This window comes from Macaca fascicularis, chromosome 20 (genome assembly GCF_037993035.2).
Source record: "Macaca fascicularis isolate 582-1 chromosome 20, T2T-MFA8v1.1".
In the NCBI taxonomy this organism is placed as follows: domain Eukaryota; kingdom Metazoa; phylum Chordata; class Mammalia; order Primates; family Cercopithecidae; genus Macaca; species Macaca fascicularis.
Window position 1 is genome coordinate 23817894 of NC_088394.1, and position 16605 is coordinate 23834498.

At 38.6% G+C, this 16605-nt stretch overlaps 1 protein-coding gene across 50 annotated transcripts in view; it reads left to right on the top strand.

The window, feature by feature from the left end:
• TNRC6A (trinucleotide repeat containing adaptor 6A) overlaps positions 1-16605 on the top strand; it is a 214554-nt gene that overhangs the window by 121575 nt on the left and 76374 nt on the right. For 17 of the 50 annotated variants that reach the window (XM_074028161.1, XM_065536681.2, XM_074028165.1 and 14 more), the window contains exons 1-2: positions 11352-12662; positions 15519-15562. The exons of 12 other annotated variants lie outside the window; for them this stretch is intronic. In XM_074028161.1, coding sequence (XP_073884262.1) covers positions 12512-12662; positions 15519-15562 — 195 coding nt within the window. In that variant the 5' untranslated portion in view covers positions 11352-12511. Of the gene's footprint in view, positions 1-11351; positions 12663-15518; positions 15563-16605 lie in introns of those variants that run through there. 21 more of the 50 variants (XM_015442277.4, XM_045381779.2, XM_065536688.2 and 18 more) reach the window with 4 other exon arrangements.

Sequence of the window (16605 nt, forward strand, 5' to 3'; positions counted from 1 at the left end):
TTGTGCAGTCAACACCACCATCTAATTCTGTAATTTTCACCCCTTCACCCAAAAACCCCATAATAGCAGCCACTCTCCATTTGTCCCTTCCCCCCAGCCTCTGGCAACCGCTAATCTACATTCTATTGTAACTATGGATTTGCCTATTTTCGTTTAAGTGGAATCATACTATATGATTCTTTTGTACCTGACTTGTCTTATTTAGTGTAATGTTTTCAAGATTCGTCCATCACGTCGCATATATCCTTTATTCCTTTTTATGGGCAAATAAATTTCGTTGTATGGCTATTGCCCATTTTGTTAGTCCATTTGTCAGTTAATGGGCATTTGGGCTGTTTTTTACTTTGGGGCTTTTATGAATAATATTGCTGTGAACATTCATGTACAAATGTTTGTGTGTACATATATTTTCAATTCTATTGGTTATGTACCTAGGGGTGGAATTGCTGGGTCATATGGTAACTCTGTTTAACTTTTTGTTTGTGTTGTTTTGTTTCATTTTGTTTTTTGAGACGGACTCCCTCTGTTGCCCAGGCTGAAGTTCAGTGGTGCAATCTCAGCTCACTGCAACCTCCCACCTCCCAGGCTCAAGCCATCCTCCCACCTCTGCCTCCCAGGTAGCTGGGACTGCAGGCGCATGCCACCGCGCCTGGCTCATTTTTTGTATATTTTGTAGAGACTGGGTTTCACTGTGTTGCTCAGCCTCTATTTAACTTTTTGAGGAACTGCCAGACTGTTTGCAAAGCAGCTGCACAGTTTTACATTCTCATCAGCAATGTATGGAGGCGCTGGTTTCTCCACATCCTTTCCATTGCCAGCATTTGTTAGGGTTCTTGTTTCTGATTTTAGCCGTCCTAATGGATATAAAGTGGTATCTCATTGTGGTTTTGATTTACATTTTCCTAATGGCTTATGATTAGAATCTTTGCGTGTCCTTATTGGCCATTCGTATATCTGATCTGAGAAATGGCCATTCAGATTCTTCTCCCATTTTTAAATTAGGTGATATTTTTTGTCATTGAAAAAGGTCTTTATATGGCTTAGATACAAGTCCCTTATTAGATATATGATTTACAGGTATTTTTTTCCTATTTTGTGGCTTTTCTTTTTACTTATTATGTTTTGTTTGTTTGTTTGTTTGTTTTGAGACAGAGTCTCGCTCTGTTGCCCAGGCTGGAGTGCAGTGGCATGATCTCAGCTCACCACAAACTCCACCTGCCAGGTTCAAGCATTTCTCCTCCTTCAGCCTCCTGAGTAGCTGGGATTACAGGCACCCACCACCACACCCGACTAATTTTTGTATTTTTAATAGAGACAGGATTTCACCATGTTGGCCAGGCTGGCCTTGAACTCCTGGGCTTAAATGATCCACCCACCTCTGCCTCCCAAAGTGCTAGGATCCCCGGCATGAGCCACTGCGCGCAGTCGCTTTTCACTTTCTTGATGGAGTCCCTTGAAGCACAGAAATTTTTTATTTTGTAAATGTAGTTTACCATTTTTTTTTTCTGTTACTGGTGTTGGCAACAAATCCAAGGACACAAAGATTTACTTGTATTCTAATAATTTTATAGTGTTAGTTCTTACGTTTAGTTCTGTAATTCATTTTGAGTTAAGTTTTGCCTATGGCATGAGGGCTCCAACTTCATTCTTGTTACGTAACTATCCAGTTATTCCAGCTTCATTTGTTGGAAAGACTTTCATCTTGGCACGCTGTTGAAAGTCAGGTCACTTGATCATAAAATGAAAAATTATTTCTGGATTCTCAATTCTATTCTGTTGATACTATGTGTTCATCATTATGCCACTTCCACACTGTCTTGATTACTTCAGCTTTGTAATAAGTTTGGAATCAGTATGAGCCTTCCTTCAAGACTGCATTGACTGGATAACCAGAGACTAATTATTTAAAAAAAATTTTTTTTAAAGATTGCATTGACTATTCTGGTTGCATTTCTGTGTGAATTTTTGGATAAGCTTGTCAATTTCAGCAAAAAGGCAGCTGAGATTTTGATAGGAACAGTGTTGAATATGTAGGCCAGTGTGGACGGTATTGCATTTTATAATATTAAGTCTTCCAGTTCACGAACATGGAATCTTTTTCTATTTATTTAGGTCTTTAATTGCTTTCAAAGATGTTAGGTAGTTTTCAGTGTTTAATTGTGCTTTTGTGAAATTTATTCCTAAAACTTTTTGATGCTATTGTAGATGGAATTGTTTTCTTGATTTACTTTCTGGGTTGTCCACTGCTACTGTATAGAAATACAATAGTTTTTTAAATGTTTTTTAAAAATTGTAAAACACGTAAAATTTACCATCTTATCCATTTTAAATGATGTAGTTTGGTGGCATTAAGTCCATTCACATTGTTGTGCAGCCATCACCACCATCCATCTCTGCATCTCTTCATCTTGTAAAACGGAAACTCTGTACCCATTAAATCATAACTACCTATTGCCTTCAGCTCTTGGCAGCCACCATTCCACCTTCTGTCTCTATGCATTTGATTATTCTAGATACCTCGTTAGTGGAGTCACAGAGTTTTTGTCCTTTTGTGACTGGCTTATTTCACTTAGCATAGTGTCCTCAAGATTTGTCCATATTATAGTGTGTGTCAGCCAATTGATTTTTGCGTGTCGATACTGTGTCCTGCAGCTGTGCTGAACATGTTCATTAGTTCTAGTAGTCTTTATATGGATTCATTCGGACTTTCTGTGTACAAGAGCCTGTCATCTGTGAATAGAGATAGTTTTACATCTTTTCCAATTTTGGTGCATGCTTACTCACACATGCACTCTCTTTTTTCTGACTGGAACCTCCAGGTCAGTGAATAGGAAGTGGCAAAATCAGACATCCTTGTCTTGTTCCTAATCTTGAGGAAAAGTATGCAGTCTTTATCATTATGTATATTGTGAGCTGTGAGCCTTTATCAGGTTCAGGAAGTTTTCTTTTATTTCTATTTTGAGTGTTTTTGTCTCACAAAACGATACTGGATTTTGTCAGATGCTTTTTCTGTGTCTCTTGAAATCATCATGTAGCTTTGTCGTTTATTCTATTAACATGGTGTATTTCATTGATTTTCATGTTAAACCAACCTTGCATTCCTGGGATAAATCTACTTTGTGTAGTCCTGTTTGTATGTTGCTAGATTTGGTTTGTTAGTCTTTTGTTGAGGAGTTTTATGTTTCTATTCATAAGGGTTATTGGTCTATAGATTTATCTTTTGATACCTTGGTTCTCTTTTGGTACATGGTACCTGATTTGCTCTGGTTTGCAATCTGGGACCTTTAGCTGTTGGTTTTGCATCCACCTAATTCTGCATTGTGCTATAATAATTGTTTTTATGTATTCAGTTTTATTTTCTACTGTATACACTTCCTCTTTTGGTTGCAACCTTCTTTGCATCCTAACCTTAGTTTAGTGCAGTGCTATGCACCTAGTCTCTCATGGCTAGCTATTAGTGTACACATTTTACATTTTATTTATTTATTTTTTTGGAGACATGTTCTTGCTCTGTTGCCTAGGCTGGAATACAGTGGCGTGATTGTGGCTCATTATAGCATTGAATTCTTGGGCTCAGGTGATCCTTGTGCTTCAGCCTCCTGAGTAACTGGGACTACAGGCATGTGCCACTGTACCTGGCTAATTTTTTAATTTTTGTAGAGAGAGGATCTTGCTATGTTGCCCAGGTTTGTCTCAAATTCCTGGCCTCAAGTGATCCTACCACCTTGGCCTTCCAAAGCACTGGGATTACAGGTGTGAGCCACCACACCTAGTCCCAGTGTAGACTTTTTATGTGCATCTGTTAAGTACTTCATCTGCGTTACCCAATTAAATCTTCACAACCACCCATTGAGGGAGGTCCAATTTGAGACGTCTCATAAATTAGATGATGAAGGCTTCAGAGAAATAAATTGCTTAAGGTTACACACTTAAGCAATGGTGGAATTGAGGTTAAGACCACTTCTATTTGACATTTGGACCTAGGGGTTTTCACTGTATGCTATGCTGCCTAGGAAATGCTTGTTTGAATAGATTGGAATTAAACTGGTCCTTAAAGGAGAAGTAACATATGGGTAAGAGTAAGAATTAAAAGAGTGCATTTTTGGCAGTCGTGTTGGGGTTACAGTGTTAGTAAAGGCAAGGAAGCAGGAATTGGAATCTAATTAGAGTGCCCAGCGACAGGGAGTATTGTACAAGAAGGACTGTTTTTTGTCCCCAGAGCAGTAATTAGTCGTATTTGGAAGAGTGAGATTAACATCTAAAATAATTAGAAAATGTCTGGGCACAGTGGCTCACACCTGTAATCCCAGCACTTTAGGAGGCCGAGGCAGGTGGATCACCTGAGGTCAGGAGTTTGAGACCAGCCTGTCTAACATAGTGAAATCCTGTCTCTACTAAAAATTCAAAAATTAGCTGGGTGTGGTGGCAGGTACCTGTAATCCTAGCTGCTCAGGAGTATTGTACAAGTAGGCAGGAGAATCTCTGGAACCAGGGAGGTGGAGGTGGCAGTGAGCAGAGATCGAGCCATTGCACTCCAGCCTGGGTGACAGAGCAAGATGCTGTCTCAAATAAAATAAAATAATTAGAAAATGAGTATTGTTTAATTAGAGGTCAAGGGTGAGGTAGGTTTGGATTGGAAAGAATCATGAAGGAACTAGTAATTAAGCTTTAAAAGAAAGTAGGATTTGGGTGGGTAGATTTAGCAGACTGAGTTTTGGGTCAACCTTACCACAGTCTTGTACCGTCTAACAAGGCATTAGGACTTTCTGATCCTCAGTTTCTTTAACTGTCAAAGGGGAATAATACCAGTGCCATGTTTCAAGATTGTGAGTTCAAAATGGATAATATCTCAGAATCCTTTGTAAATTGTAAGTGTTTTTGTCCTTATGGTGGAGTATCTATTATTTTCTAAGTTTCTAAACTCACTAACTTTCCTCAATCTGAGCTTTTAATTAATTTATTATTATTATTTTTGAGAAAGGGCTTTACTCTGTCACCCAGGCTGGAGCGCAGTGTGGAATGATCTTAACTCACTGTGCAACCTCTGCTTCCCAGGCTCAAATGATCTTCCTGCCTCATCCTCTTGAGTAGTTGGGACTACAGGCATGCACCACCACACCCACTTAATTTTTTTATATTTGTAGAGAGAGGATTTTGCCATGTTGCCCAGGCTGGTCTTGAACTCCTGGGCCCAAGCAATCTGCCTTGGCCTCCCAAAGTGCTAGAATTGCAGGCATGAGCCACTGTGCCCTGCAGAGCTTTTTATTTTGAATTAATTTCAGATGTAGAGAAATGCAAGAATAGAACAAAGAACTTCTGAATATCCTTAACCCTTAATTCTCACATATTAACATTTAATCACATTTACTTTATTCCCTCTGTTTTTTATACATACTAATTTTTACCATTTAAGAGTAACTTACAGACATGATACCTCTTTACTCCTAAACACTTAGTCAAAGTTATTTTCTTGGTAACTACAGTACCATTATGAAAATGGGCACGGTAACATTGGCACAGTCTTAATAGCAGATCTACAGATCTTACTCAAATTTTGCCAGTTGTCTCAATAATTCCCTTTAGAGCCAAACAAAATTTATTTTTTCCTGGTCAGGTCTTCAATCCAAGATCACAAGTAGCATTTAGTTTTCATGTTTGTTTAGTGTCCTGCATTCTGGAAGTTTCTTAGTTTCTGTTCTTCAGGACCTTGATATTTTTAAAGAATACAGGCTAGTTACTTTGTAGAATGTCACTCAGTCTGTATTTGTCTGATATTTCCTTATGACCTGATCAGGTTATGCTGTTTTGGCAGGAATAGTGCAGAACTGATGGGTGTTCTCAGTACATCATGTCAGGAGCTGCCTGATATCCTTTTATCCCATTATTGGTGATGGTTAACTTCAGCTGCTTGGGTAAGGTGGTCTCTGTCAGGTTTCATCTCTGTTAAGTTAGTATTTTTCCCCTTGTAATTAATAACACTATTGTTGGGAGATACTTTAGTGAGAGTACGTACATGTCTTGTTTCTCGTCAATGTGCTTGCCTTAATCAGTAGGGCCAAATAGTGATTTTTAAAGTCAACCTTTCTTCTTACATTAGTTGATATTTTACTGTAAGATTTGGTACTTCTCCCCATTCGCTCACTCAGTCATTCATTCATATCAGTATGGACCCATGGGTTCTTATTTTATTCAGTTGTTTGTAATTTTTTGTTAACATAATTTATTGCTCAAATTATGGTGTTAGTAGAAGCCCCTTTCAAACGCAACTTCCCGCTTTTTGAGATCCATACTGTCATCTGGATCCTTACTGCTGTCTGTTTGTATGCTATTCTCGTTCGTTCCTAAGGGGAAGACGTGCCAGCTAAATCTAAGCTAAGAAATATACAACATTGCTGCCACTCTGTCTCTTGTCCTCTTTTCTCGTCATACTCTGTCACAAATATATATTTTTTGTTAATTTGTATATGTATACATCTCCAGAATTTCTTTATGTACATACAAGGACATGTAAATATATATATTAGTATCCCTCCCAACACAAAAAGATAGCACACTGAGCCTTAGATTTTGTTTTGTTTTTCCAGTTAACTTTAAGCCTTCCTGATCCTTTCACATCTGGATGTAGAGGAGACCTTTCTTTTGCAGCTGCATAATATTCCATTTTAAGGATGTATCCATTTTATTTAACTACTGTATTTGCAGATAATTGTCAGTTATTGTAAATAGCATTTTCCCCACCCTTCGATACGATGACCCCTTTCCACTTCCAGATAACTATTAGTTTTCCTTACTTCTTCATTTTATCCTATTCTGTTCATTTTACAGCTGAAGCTTTTGAAAAACTGATCCAAATCTCCAACTGCCTTACCTATTTTTACTCCAGTTCAGTTTTCATCTCTACTGTCTGGTGAATTCTATAGTTTTGAAGGTTACTAGTGACTTCCTGTTGTGTAGTGCTAGACTGGTTTTGGTGATTAATTTAGGTAGGAGGATAAAAATGAGAAAAGGAATGGGGGGTGGCAATCAAATGGGAAAAGAGGAAGACTGGAAGGAAATAGAAGAAGGTGGGATCTGCAGGGGAGAAAGTAGGAGAACAATGTTTTTTGGCAGAAGATGTGAAGTGTATTTTTATTTCTAGCTTGTAACGTACATTTGGCGTCTGTGTGAGGATGGGCTGGCTTCTGTGTGAGGATGGGCTGGCTTCTATTGAGGATGAGCTGGCTTCTGTGTGAGGATAGGCTGACTTGTGTGTGAGGATGGGCTGGCTTGTGGTGTGTTGCTGACTGATAGGCCCTCAGGAAAGTTGCCTTCTGTTTTCTGTCTCCTATAGCAAAATAGAGACACCTAACCCCTTGTCCCATTATTGTCATTTCTCCCTCTGTCGCCCAGGGTGGCATGCAGTGGCACAATCATAGCTCACTGCAGCTTCCAACTCCTAGGCTCAGTTGATTCTTGGGCCTCAGCTTCCCGTGTAGCTGAGACTACAGGTACGCACCACCACCCCCAGCTAATTGTTAGGATATTTTGAATTATCTCAGATTTATTCTTTGCTTTCTTTTTTCACTGCCACCTTGGTAGTTTGGGGAACACATTCACTTAGATTTTCGCAACAGTCTTCTCACCCTGTTTTTGCCAATTTATTGTCTATTCTTACCCAACATTTTCCCTCCCTTTTTCAGTTCCAGTCAATGCTGGTCCCTGCAGTTGTCATGCTGACAAGTCTCCATACTTCACTTGTGCCCACACCTTTCTGTGCTCCTAAAAAATCTTGCCTCTTTTGCAAGAGCCAAATCAACTTCTTACTGCTCCATAAAGCCTTCCACAGTTGAAACAGCTCTTACACCTGTCTTTTTTCACTACTCTTGTTTACAACCTGTACCAAATATTTGCTTGTTTTCTTCAAATGTGTTCAGTTGTTCCTACAAAATTGTAGAAATTTTTTTCCTACAAAAAAATCATGTTTCCTGGCTGAGTACAGCGGCTCACCCCTGTAATCCCAGTACTTTGGTAGGCCGAGGTAGGAGGGTTGCTTGAGCCCAGGAGTTTACCACCTCACTCCAGCTTGGGGCAACAGAGTGAGACTTCATCTCTTAAGTAAATAAATAAGTTTAGTGCTTGAGGTTTCTATTGGGAGCTGGTTCTGTACACCATGGAAATCCACCCTTTGCCCCACTTTAAAATTACTGTGTAATATTCCTTGGTGTGATTACAGGATGATCTAACTTTTCCCTATTGATTGGTTTTTGGTTATGATTTTATGCTGCAGTGTCTATCTTTGCACAGTTCCTTTTTCAGAGGCTTAGATTTGAATTGATGGATTATAAGATAGTGACATTTAAAATTTCGTTGTGAATAGATACTTCCAAATTGCTCACTAGAAGCTTAGTGCTAGTTCATACATACTTCCAATAGCGTGTACAAGAGTACCCTTCAAAAGGGATTAATTTTAATGATATTCAGTGCTGGGAATGTGGGAAAAATTGACCAGCAAGTGTCAGGAAGCACAAGAATAGGAAGGGGCATTCTCACCCCCAGGTGTACCCTGCCGCCTTGATAGGCCCTTGAAATAGAGACAGACTCTCTCTAGGTTGCCCATTCCGTTCGCAAACTCCTGGCCTCCCAGACTGCTGGGATTACAGGCCTGAGTCACCATACCCGGCCAGAAACGCATTCTTGAACAGTACAAGTAAATCATTTGTAGTGGCTACTGGAAGATGTGGGCAAAATTTGAAGCTTAGCTTGATTTGTTGTGTGTAATGTACCATCCTAATCTTGATCTGTTTGTTTTTTCAGATCCAGATATTGTATTTCCCCTAGTCAATGTATGAAATCAACTTTAAAATACAGTTTACATACAGTAACATTTAAATGTTGAGTGTATAGATGAATGATTTGAGAAACGTATACACCCTTGTAACTACCACTCCAATCAAGTTAGAAAACATTTCCATCTTCCTAGAAAGTTCCCTCAGTGTCATTGACTTTTACAGCCACCTCAAAGGCTTTATACATGAGATGCAGGACATAAGTTCTGATAAAAGGGGAGTCTGGTTTTTACAGACGAGGTAGATACATAGAACTTACAGATGTGAGGTATCCTGCAAAGTAGCCTTCAGGGCATGAATGATTGCTAATTGGAGTGTTGTCTTGGTGGCAGGTGCATCAAACAGAGTGGCCCACTTAGGCCTTTCAGATCCATCAGCCCTTACTCCTCTTGATAGTTGTGGTAAATGATATAGTCAGATGTCTTAATTGAGTCTCTATGAACATTTAACTCCTGGAAGCTGACGTGTTTGGGCACAAGTTTTGTTTTTTTTGTTTTTTGTTTTTTTTTTTTTCAGTTGGCTTTCTGAAGGAGGAGATATGGGAAAAGGTATGACTGGTTGGCTGTGATGATGGTGTTGAAGAACAGAACTTACTCCCCTCTGTGCTTACAGTATCTGATATTGTGATATTTCCTCGAGAAGAAATGTGTGGTACATCTTTTAAGTACTAAGGGGGATATTTTTGGCCAGGAAAACACTTGCTAGTAACCTCATCAGAAAGTCTTGAAAATGAAGTTTGAGAAAGGACAAAATACTCCGGATAGAGACCAATAGATGGAGTAAAATTATAGTGACAAAAAAGATCAGAAAAGGACATGTCTGTAATTCACAGCAGAACATGAAGAACAAATGCTGCAGATGCTAGATGTTTCTTTTTTTTTTTTTTTTTTGAGACGGAGTCTAGCTCTGTTGCCCAGGCTGGAGTGCAGTGGCCGGATCTCAGCTCACTGCAAGCCCCGCCTCCCAGGTTCACGCCATTCTCCTGCCTCAGCCTCCCGAGTAGCTGGGAGTACAGGCGCCCGCCACCTCGCCCGGCTAATTTTTTTTTGTATTTTAGTAGAGACGGGGTTTCACCGTGTTAGCCAGGATGGTCTCGATCTCCTGAACTCGTGATCCGCCCGTCTCGGCCTCCCAAAGTGCTGGGATTACAGGCTTGAGCCACCGCACCCGGCGATGCTAGATGTTTCTGAATAAGTACCCAAGTACCTGTGATATTTTGACACAAGTAGGGTAAAGACAACCTTTTGGGTGCCACTGAGGACTGGTGAGTTGGGTTCATGACTAGGCAATTGAGTGCTTACTAGATAAGCTTTGTGCTAAGTAAGCAGTCCTAATTCTTATAAAAATACTAAGACATTGACATGTATGGTCATTTGTCCCCAGTTTTTTCATGAAGAAACAAGAGACTGAAGAAGATTAAGTATTTTGAGCTAGTAATCAGCTTTTAATCTTGACTTCTGCGTGTCTCGGGGTAGGTAACATGACAGTGGTGTAATCTAGTTGCCGTTGTTTACTGATTTTACTCTGCTGCTCTCATATGCTGTGACTGTCTTGCTCCTTGCCTTCCCTGGGTTTGTAATGTGACTGAGCTTGTTCAGTCTTACTACCTCCTGCACACGGAATTCAAAAGAGAGTGAGTCACGGCCACAGTTGGCAGGAATCTGTTATGTTACTCCATTAGCCACATGACAGTCTGCTTGTAACAAAATGACAGCGAAATATAGCAACAGTTATCATACTCTTCTTCCAGTTATCCTTTTAGCTGATTTTAGTAGTCCTGTACTTTACTAAGTTTTTATCAATTGTGCATAATGTCATTCATTTCATTTTTCAGTGTCTGCATCTCTTTTCAGTCCGTTCCATCAGCAAAGCCAACTTAAATTTTGTTTAATCTCATTGCAGTGCACCCGTAGCAACCCCTTCCAGTTTCTTAGACACTTGCCTATCTTTCTCCTTTTATCTTCTTTGACATCCCTACTGCCATATGCATTCCAGCCTGGATAAATAATGTGCAGCTTCCCAAATGTCTAGTTCATATCTCCAAACCTCTCCTTGTCTGCCTGATATTCTTAGTGTCCTCTCTGGAAAACTTCCTCAGGGCAGAGTTAGGTATTTTCATTTTGTGTGATGCTTTTCTTTGGGTGACTGGTGATTTTGGTTGTTGATATTATGAGTGAAGGTTTAGGGTCTAGACTTTAGGGTGATGACTATAGGTAGCTGGAGTGAATTTCTTCCACCTTTGCAAAGGTTTCTTTGCCCAGTCGACTCCTTCCGTGAATGGGAAGGCTGATCTGTGTGAAGGGTGTTGATTGGCAGGCTTTACTTTACTCTGTGATGGAGGGAGTGGCAGCAGCCTCCAATAAGATGGGCTTTATTCTGGGGCAACCAAACCCATCCAAGCACCTAACAGACTCCTGTGGAAGGTTTTGTTTCTTTAGAGAGTATTTATTTGGCTTTAGGCTGCATTTAGAAGCAGCTACTACCTGTTGGCCGTGTAGGCATCTGAATGGAAAGTGGGTGGGAGGGGTTGAGTAGCTATGGCTTTTCTATTCCTTAGACAGTCTTTTTGCCTCATGCTTGCTTGCTCTGATCTTCTGGAACCTCTCTAGAGCTCCACCAGAAAGGATGGTACCTAAAACATCCATTTCAGACTGCTCTTGTGTTTATTCTTGGGTGGGGTGGCTTTTGCTTTTGCTTATCAGCTTTGAATAGAATAAAAAAGTAATAACCTTTTCCCCTGAAAGGTAATAACCTGTCTCCTGAAACACATTTGCCCAGTCTGTCACTTTGAAATCCTGAACCAGAAGTTCTGTTGACAACTTTAACTGTTTGAGATTTTAAAAATTTAAACAAACTAATATGAAGAATACATTAATAGGTCAGGCGCGGTGGCTCACACTTGTAATCCCAACACTTTGGGAGGCCGAGGTGGGCGAATCACTTGAGGTCAGGAGTTTGAGACCAGCCTGGCCAACTTGATGAAACCCTGTCTGTACTAAAAATACAAAAATTAGCCAGGCATGGTGGCAGGCGCCTGTAAAGTCCCAGCTACTTGGGAGGCTGAGGCAGGAGAATCGCTTGAACTCGGGAGACGGAGGCTGCAGTGAACAGAGATCACGCCACTGCATTACAGCCTGGGTGACAGAGCAAGACTCCGTCTCAAAACAAACAAGAGTACATTATTGTTTCCTAAGAATTGATAGAATACTTTGTAATGTTTGTGGAATATGAAATTGTTGTAATGCTGAAATACAAGTCACCTATTTATTATTAAGATTATTAAGTTATGTTCTAAAAATATTTACAAAGCTATTTAGGGCAAGGAAAACTAAAGGTAGCTTCCAGAAACCTAGGTGAGAGGGGATTGTGAGGAGGTCTCAGGCGTTGCCATTAGCTACTAATTGATACTTGGGGCCAGTAGCAAGGTAACTCCAGCTTAAATGAAGTTTACATTCTAGGATTGGAGGAAATTGCTTGTTTCCCAATGTAAAATTTGCTAATTTTAGGTTGTCTTCCTTGATATGATATTGAGATAAAAGTTGTACTACTTGTGGCTTATTAAAGTGAATTGTACCATATAGTGGCTATATAGTTAGGGTTAGGTTGCAAGTTGTGTTTTCAGTGAATGATAAAATAATAATTTGCCATGTCTTCTAATAAGAGTGAAAAAGTGAAAATGAACCTGTATGCAACATTATTTTTATCTCTCAATACATTTTGGGAAAGTTAATTGCAACTGTGTGGTTCAGGGATTTAGTGCAAGAAGAAGAACAGTTGATGGAAGAAAAGAAAAAGAAAAAAGACGACAAGAAAAAGAAGGAAGCTGCTCAAAAGAAGGTAGTATGTGTATAAACTATTTATATTAAGCAGTTTAAACATAGAATTAAAAAGAAAATTACTCTTACAGATTTTTAAGGCATTTATTTGATTTAATGTTTTAGTTTTAATGGAGATTCATTTTAATATTTAATGTCTTTGAATATGCATACAAAGTAACTTGCTGAGTTTGTACAATTTAATGCATAGTTATTAATCTTGCCAATAGTTTTTCAAAGGTAAGTACGTAAGTACGTTTTATAGATCTTTATCTTTCAAATAGCTATTCCTAGGTGTTTCATAATAATATCATTTTATAAGTGGGAAGAGCATGGAATTTGTAGCCAAGTTGAGAGGATTTGAAATCTCACTCTCCCACATAGCACATAGAATGGTGTGACCTTAAATTTTATTTAGCCTCTCTGGGCCTTAGTTTCCTTGTGTTTTGTTAAATGAGGGTTGAATTAAGTGTTATTATATGTAATATAGAAATAGAGTATTAAAGGAAAACATAATAGACATAATAGGAAGTAAAGTGTCAGTTTCTTTTTCCCCCTTTATTTAGTACCTGGGCTGATTTTTAAAGTTTGCAGTGTACATTAACCTTAAAATAAACCTAGGACATTGTTTACTGCAAGGGCATTATTGTTTACTAGCTAATGTAGTATAGGAAACTATAACTAAATGCAAAGTAAGTTAAAAAATTTTTTTTAATCTGTAATTATTAAAAATTTTCCAAATTGTTAATACTAAAAGCTGATAATAGTTAACTAAATGGACACTCATCTCCTACTATGTCAAGGTTTCAAGACATTAAAATGTTCTAAAAGACCTAGTGAAATTACTGTTTCAATTCTCTATTCTAATGAAAAATTATTTTGATTTCTTATATATGCCTCTTTTGAGCCAGGCATTGTGCTAGGAATTGAATGTAGACTCTAGCAAGATACTTATGTCCACATTATTTAATAGGGGAAAACACAGGCTATAAAAGTGGCAGGTGAGGCATTTATGGGGAACTGTTGCAGTACAGAGAGAGAGGTGCATAACTCAGGCTGAGATGGGGCAGAGGAACAGAGAAGTTTCCTTAGAGTTGAAATTAGGTGAATAAGGAGCAGAATAGAAAAGGATTCCAAACAGTGAAAACTCAGAAATACATGGTAGCCTGTATGTGTTAAAGGATGGGTTTTGCTTGGGGGAAAGGGAGGGAACTGAGGGTAGAACTCTGAAGAGTTGAGCTAGGAAAGGCTAGGAGGTTTTCTCAGGGCTTCGGGGAAAATGCTGAAAATGTTTTAGTAGAGTGACATAAAAATTTGTATTTTAGTATGTTTACCTTGGAAAATTGTGGAATTGGATTAGAAGGGGTAGATACCAGAGTGTGAAATACTGGTGAAGGGACTATTAAAGTAACCCCCAGACTTTGTTTAAAGGATATAGAGGGAGAGTCAACTTACATTGATTCGCAGGTTCCAGATGAGTGACTACATTTGAGAGGAGTTAATCAGGCTGGGGGATACAAGGAAAGGGGAAATGATAAATAATTCATTTCTACATGTCCTGAGCCTAGGGGTGTCATCAGCAAGTATTAGGAAGGAGAATTAAGTATGAGATGAGAGGAGATGATGTGGCCCTAGACACCTGCCTTTTGGTTGCTCTTAGGGGTGCCTGGGAAGGGATGCATAGGTATATGAAATGGTTAGGGTTTTGGTAGGCTTCTCATGGTTTGGCATTGACCGATGCCTTGGGCGTCTGTCAGAGGCTGTTTATGTAGGACAGTCTTTGCAGTCTGGTTGGTCATTGCTCGGGATTTCTTATGAGAAAGTTGTGTCCTCTGTAAGTCTGAGTAAAGGTAAAGGGGTAAAGGCTTATCAGACTCTTGTTCCATGGTGTGAAAGGCCATTTGCCCAATGAAAAGAGCTTCTAAGAAACTTAAGAGGTTTATTGAAAAGGATGCTTGGGTATACTTTATGTAGATTCAGTAGTTTGGCAAGCATCTGAGTGTTGAATTAGGCTCTGTTGGTCCCTGTGTCTAAGGAGTTCAAGAATTAGCTGATAAGTCAGAATGTATGTGAAATGGCTAGAGAAGAGGCCTAAGACAATATATAAGTGTATTTGTTTGGAATTTATTCTATTTACTGAGAAATTTTAAGAAAGGGGTCACTTGAATGATATCTTTAAATATTGTGTTTTTGTGAATATAATTTTAAAGTGTAACATATACAGCAATGGCTCTACTTGTTACAAGTACATCTTTACATTCTTGTATAAATTAAATCTCTAAATCACCAAGTCAGTATAGGTGGTCACTTATGTGTAGGCAGCTTATAAATAAGCCTCTAACACATGAATGGTGATTATTGTGCCATTTGACTTCTCACCAAATCTGAAGTGACAGCTTTTCTTACTGTTGCCCACTTCATTCCTGTCTCACCCCGTGGTTCCAGTCTCTCACCTCAACCATGTCCTTACTAGAACCATCATCAGAAGCTTATGGATATAAGAAGTTTTTCCTTCTTTTGCCAGATCTTCGGCACTGATAGGGTATTCCTGTGTGTCTCATAGACACATCAATAGTATCTGCCCAATGAACACAATATAAAGGAAGGTTTAATACCTCTAATAAATGTTAAGTTTAGCAGGCTGGGCCACTACTGTAAATTAGACTGTTCTCCAAATTTCAAATAATCAGCTTACAACTGAATTTGAATACAACCTGTTGGTGAAGTGAGGACAGCTGGTATTTCCTTAGAGTGTTACCAGATAGCTCTTGAAAAGAAAAGAAAACCCCCAAATGGCACTCTTTATAGCCCATATGAGGAATTGTGAGTCATAGGGTTTTTAAGACAGGTTTCCTGGAACTGTTTTTTTTGTCTCTAGTAGGAGCCAGCAGGTGTATCCAGGCAGATATCTACATGAGCCAGGTGGGCAGGCCCATTTATATAAATGTTGGCATATAAACTCACTACAGTAAAAAGTCTATTTTATGTAATTTATATTTTCTTATTTTTGAAAAGGTCAGGTATTACCTGTTCTAATACATTTGTTCATCTTTAATATAAGGAACCTAAGCATTAGAATGAATTAAGTGATTGACCTTGGTTTCATCATGGTGACAGAACCAGGAGTATAATTGAAATTTCTCTCCTCTAGCTGGTGCTTTGCCAAAACCCTGTGCCATGACTTTATCCTTTTCATGCAGAACATTAGCTTATACGTTGCTTTGTTTTTTGTCATATAAAGGTGAACTTTAAAATTGGGAAATAATATATTGTGATAATTTTTATAATAGGGCATAAAATAGGTTCTTATGCCATGAATACTGAAAATGCATACATTTAATAGTCCCCAGTAGCCACTGTGGGTTTTTTTTTTTAAATTAACACCATGGGTTATTTTCTATTTTAAGTAAAAAGCCAGATAACATAAGTTCCTATAAAAACAATTAGACACCATCAAGGCCTTCAACAGTATTTTCATTATGATAGTTTTTATTATCCTGTCATTTAAATATTAATTTAAATATTTAGATTCTTTAAAAGAGCTTTTTCACGTTAAAAACGGTGATTTTTATTATATTTCAGCCCCAATACATTTGTAATTAACATGGAGACCCATGACTTTTGTTTTTAAAATTTTTTGAAAAGCCTTTTAATCAAAGATTATGTATAACACTCTCTTCTGTTTCATATCTAAGAACCAGGGTTGTTATTTTCTGATTCTTGGGCTTAGAAAATAATTTGATAGAGCATGGAAATGTAGGTTCTATACTTTAAAAAAAGGAGAGGGGTGACAGTAGTAGCAGTAGGTTACCATGGATTTCTCTCCAGGTTCTGTTTTTAGAAGAAATTTCTTGAAGGAATCTTAAGGGAAATGTAACGAGGAGGAAAATGGAGATTGAGAAATAGGTTAATTATAGAGGGATAGTTTAGTGTAGCCTTTACTTTAAGCATGCAGTTGTAGTTCC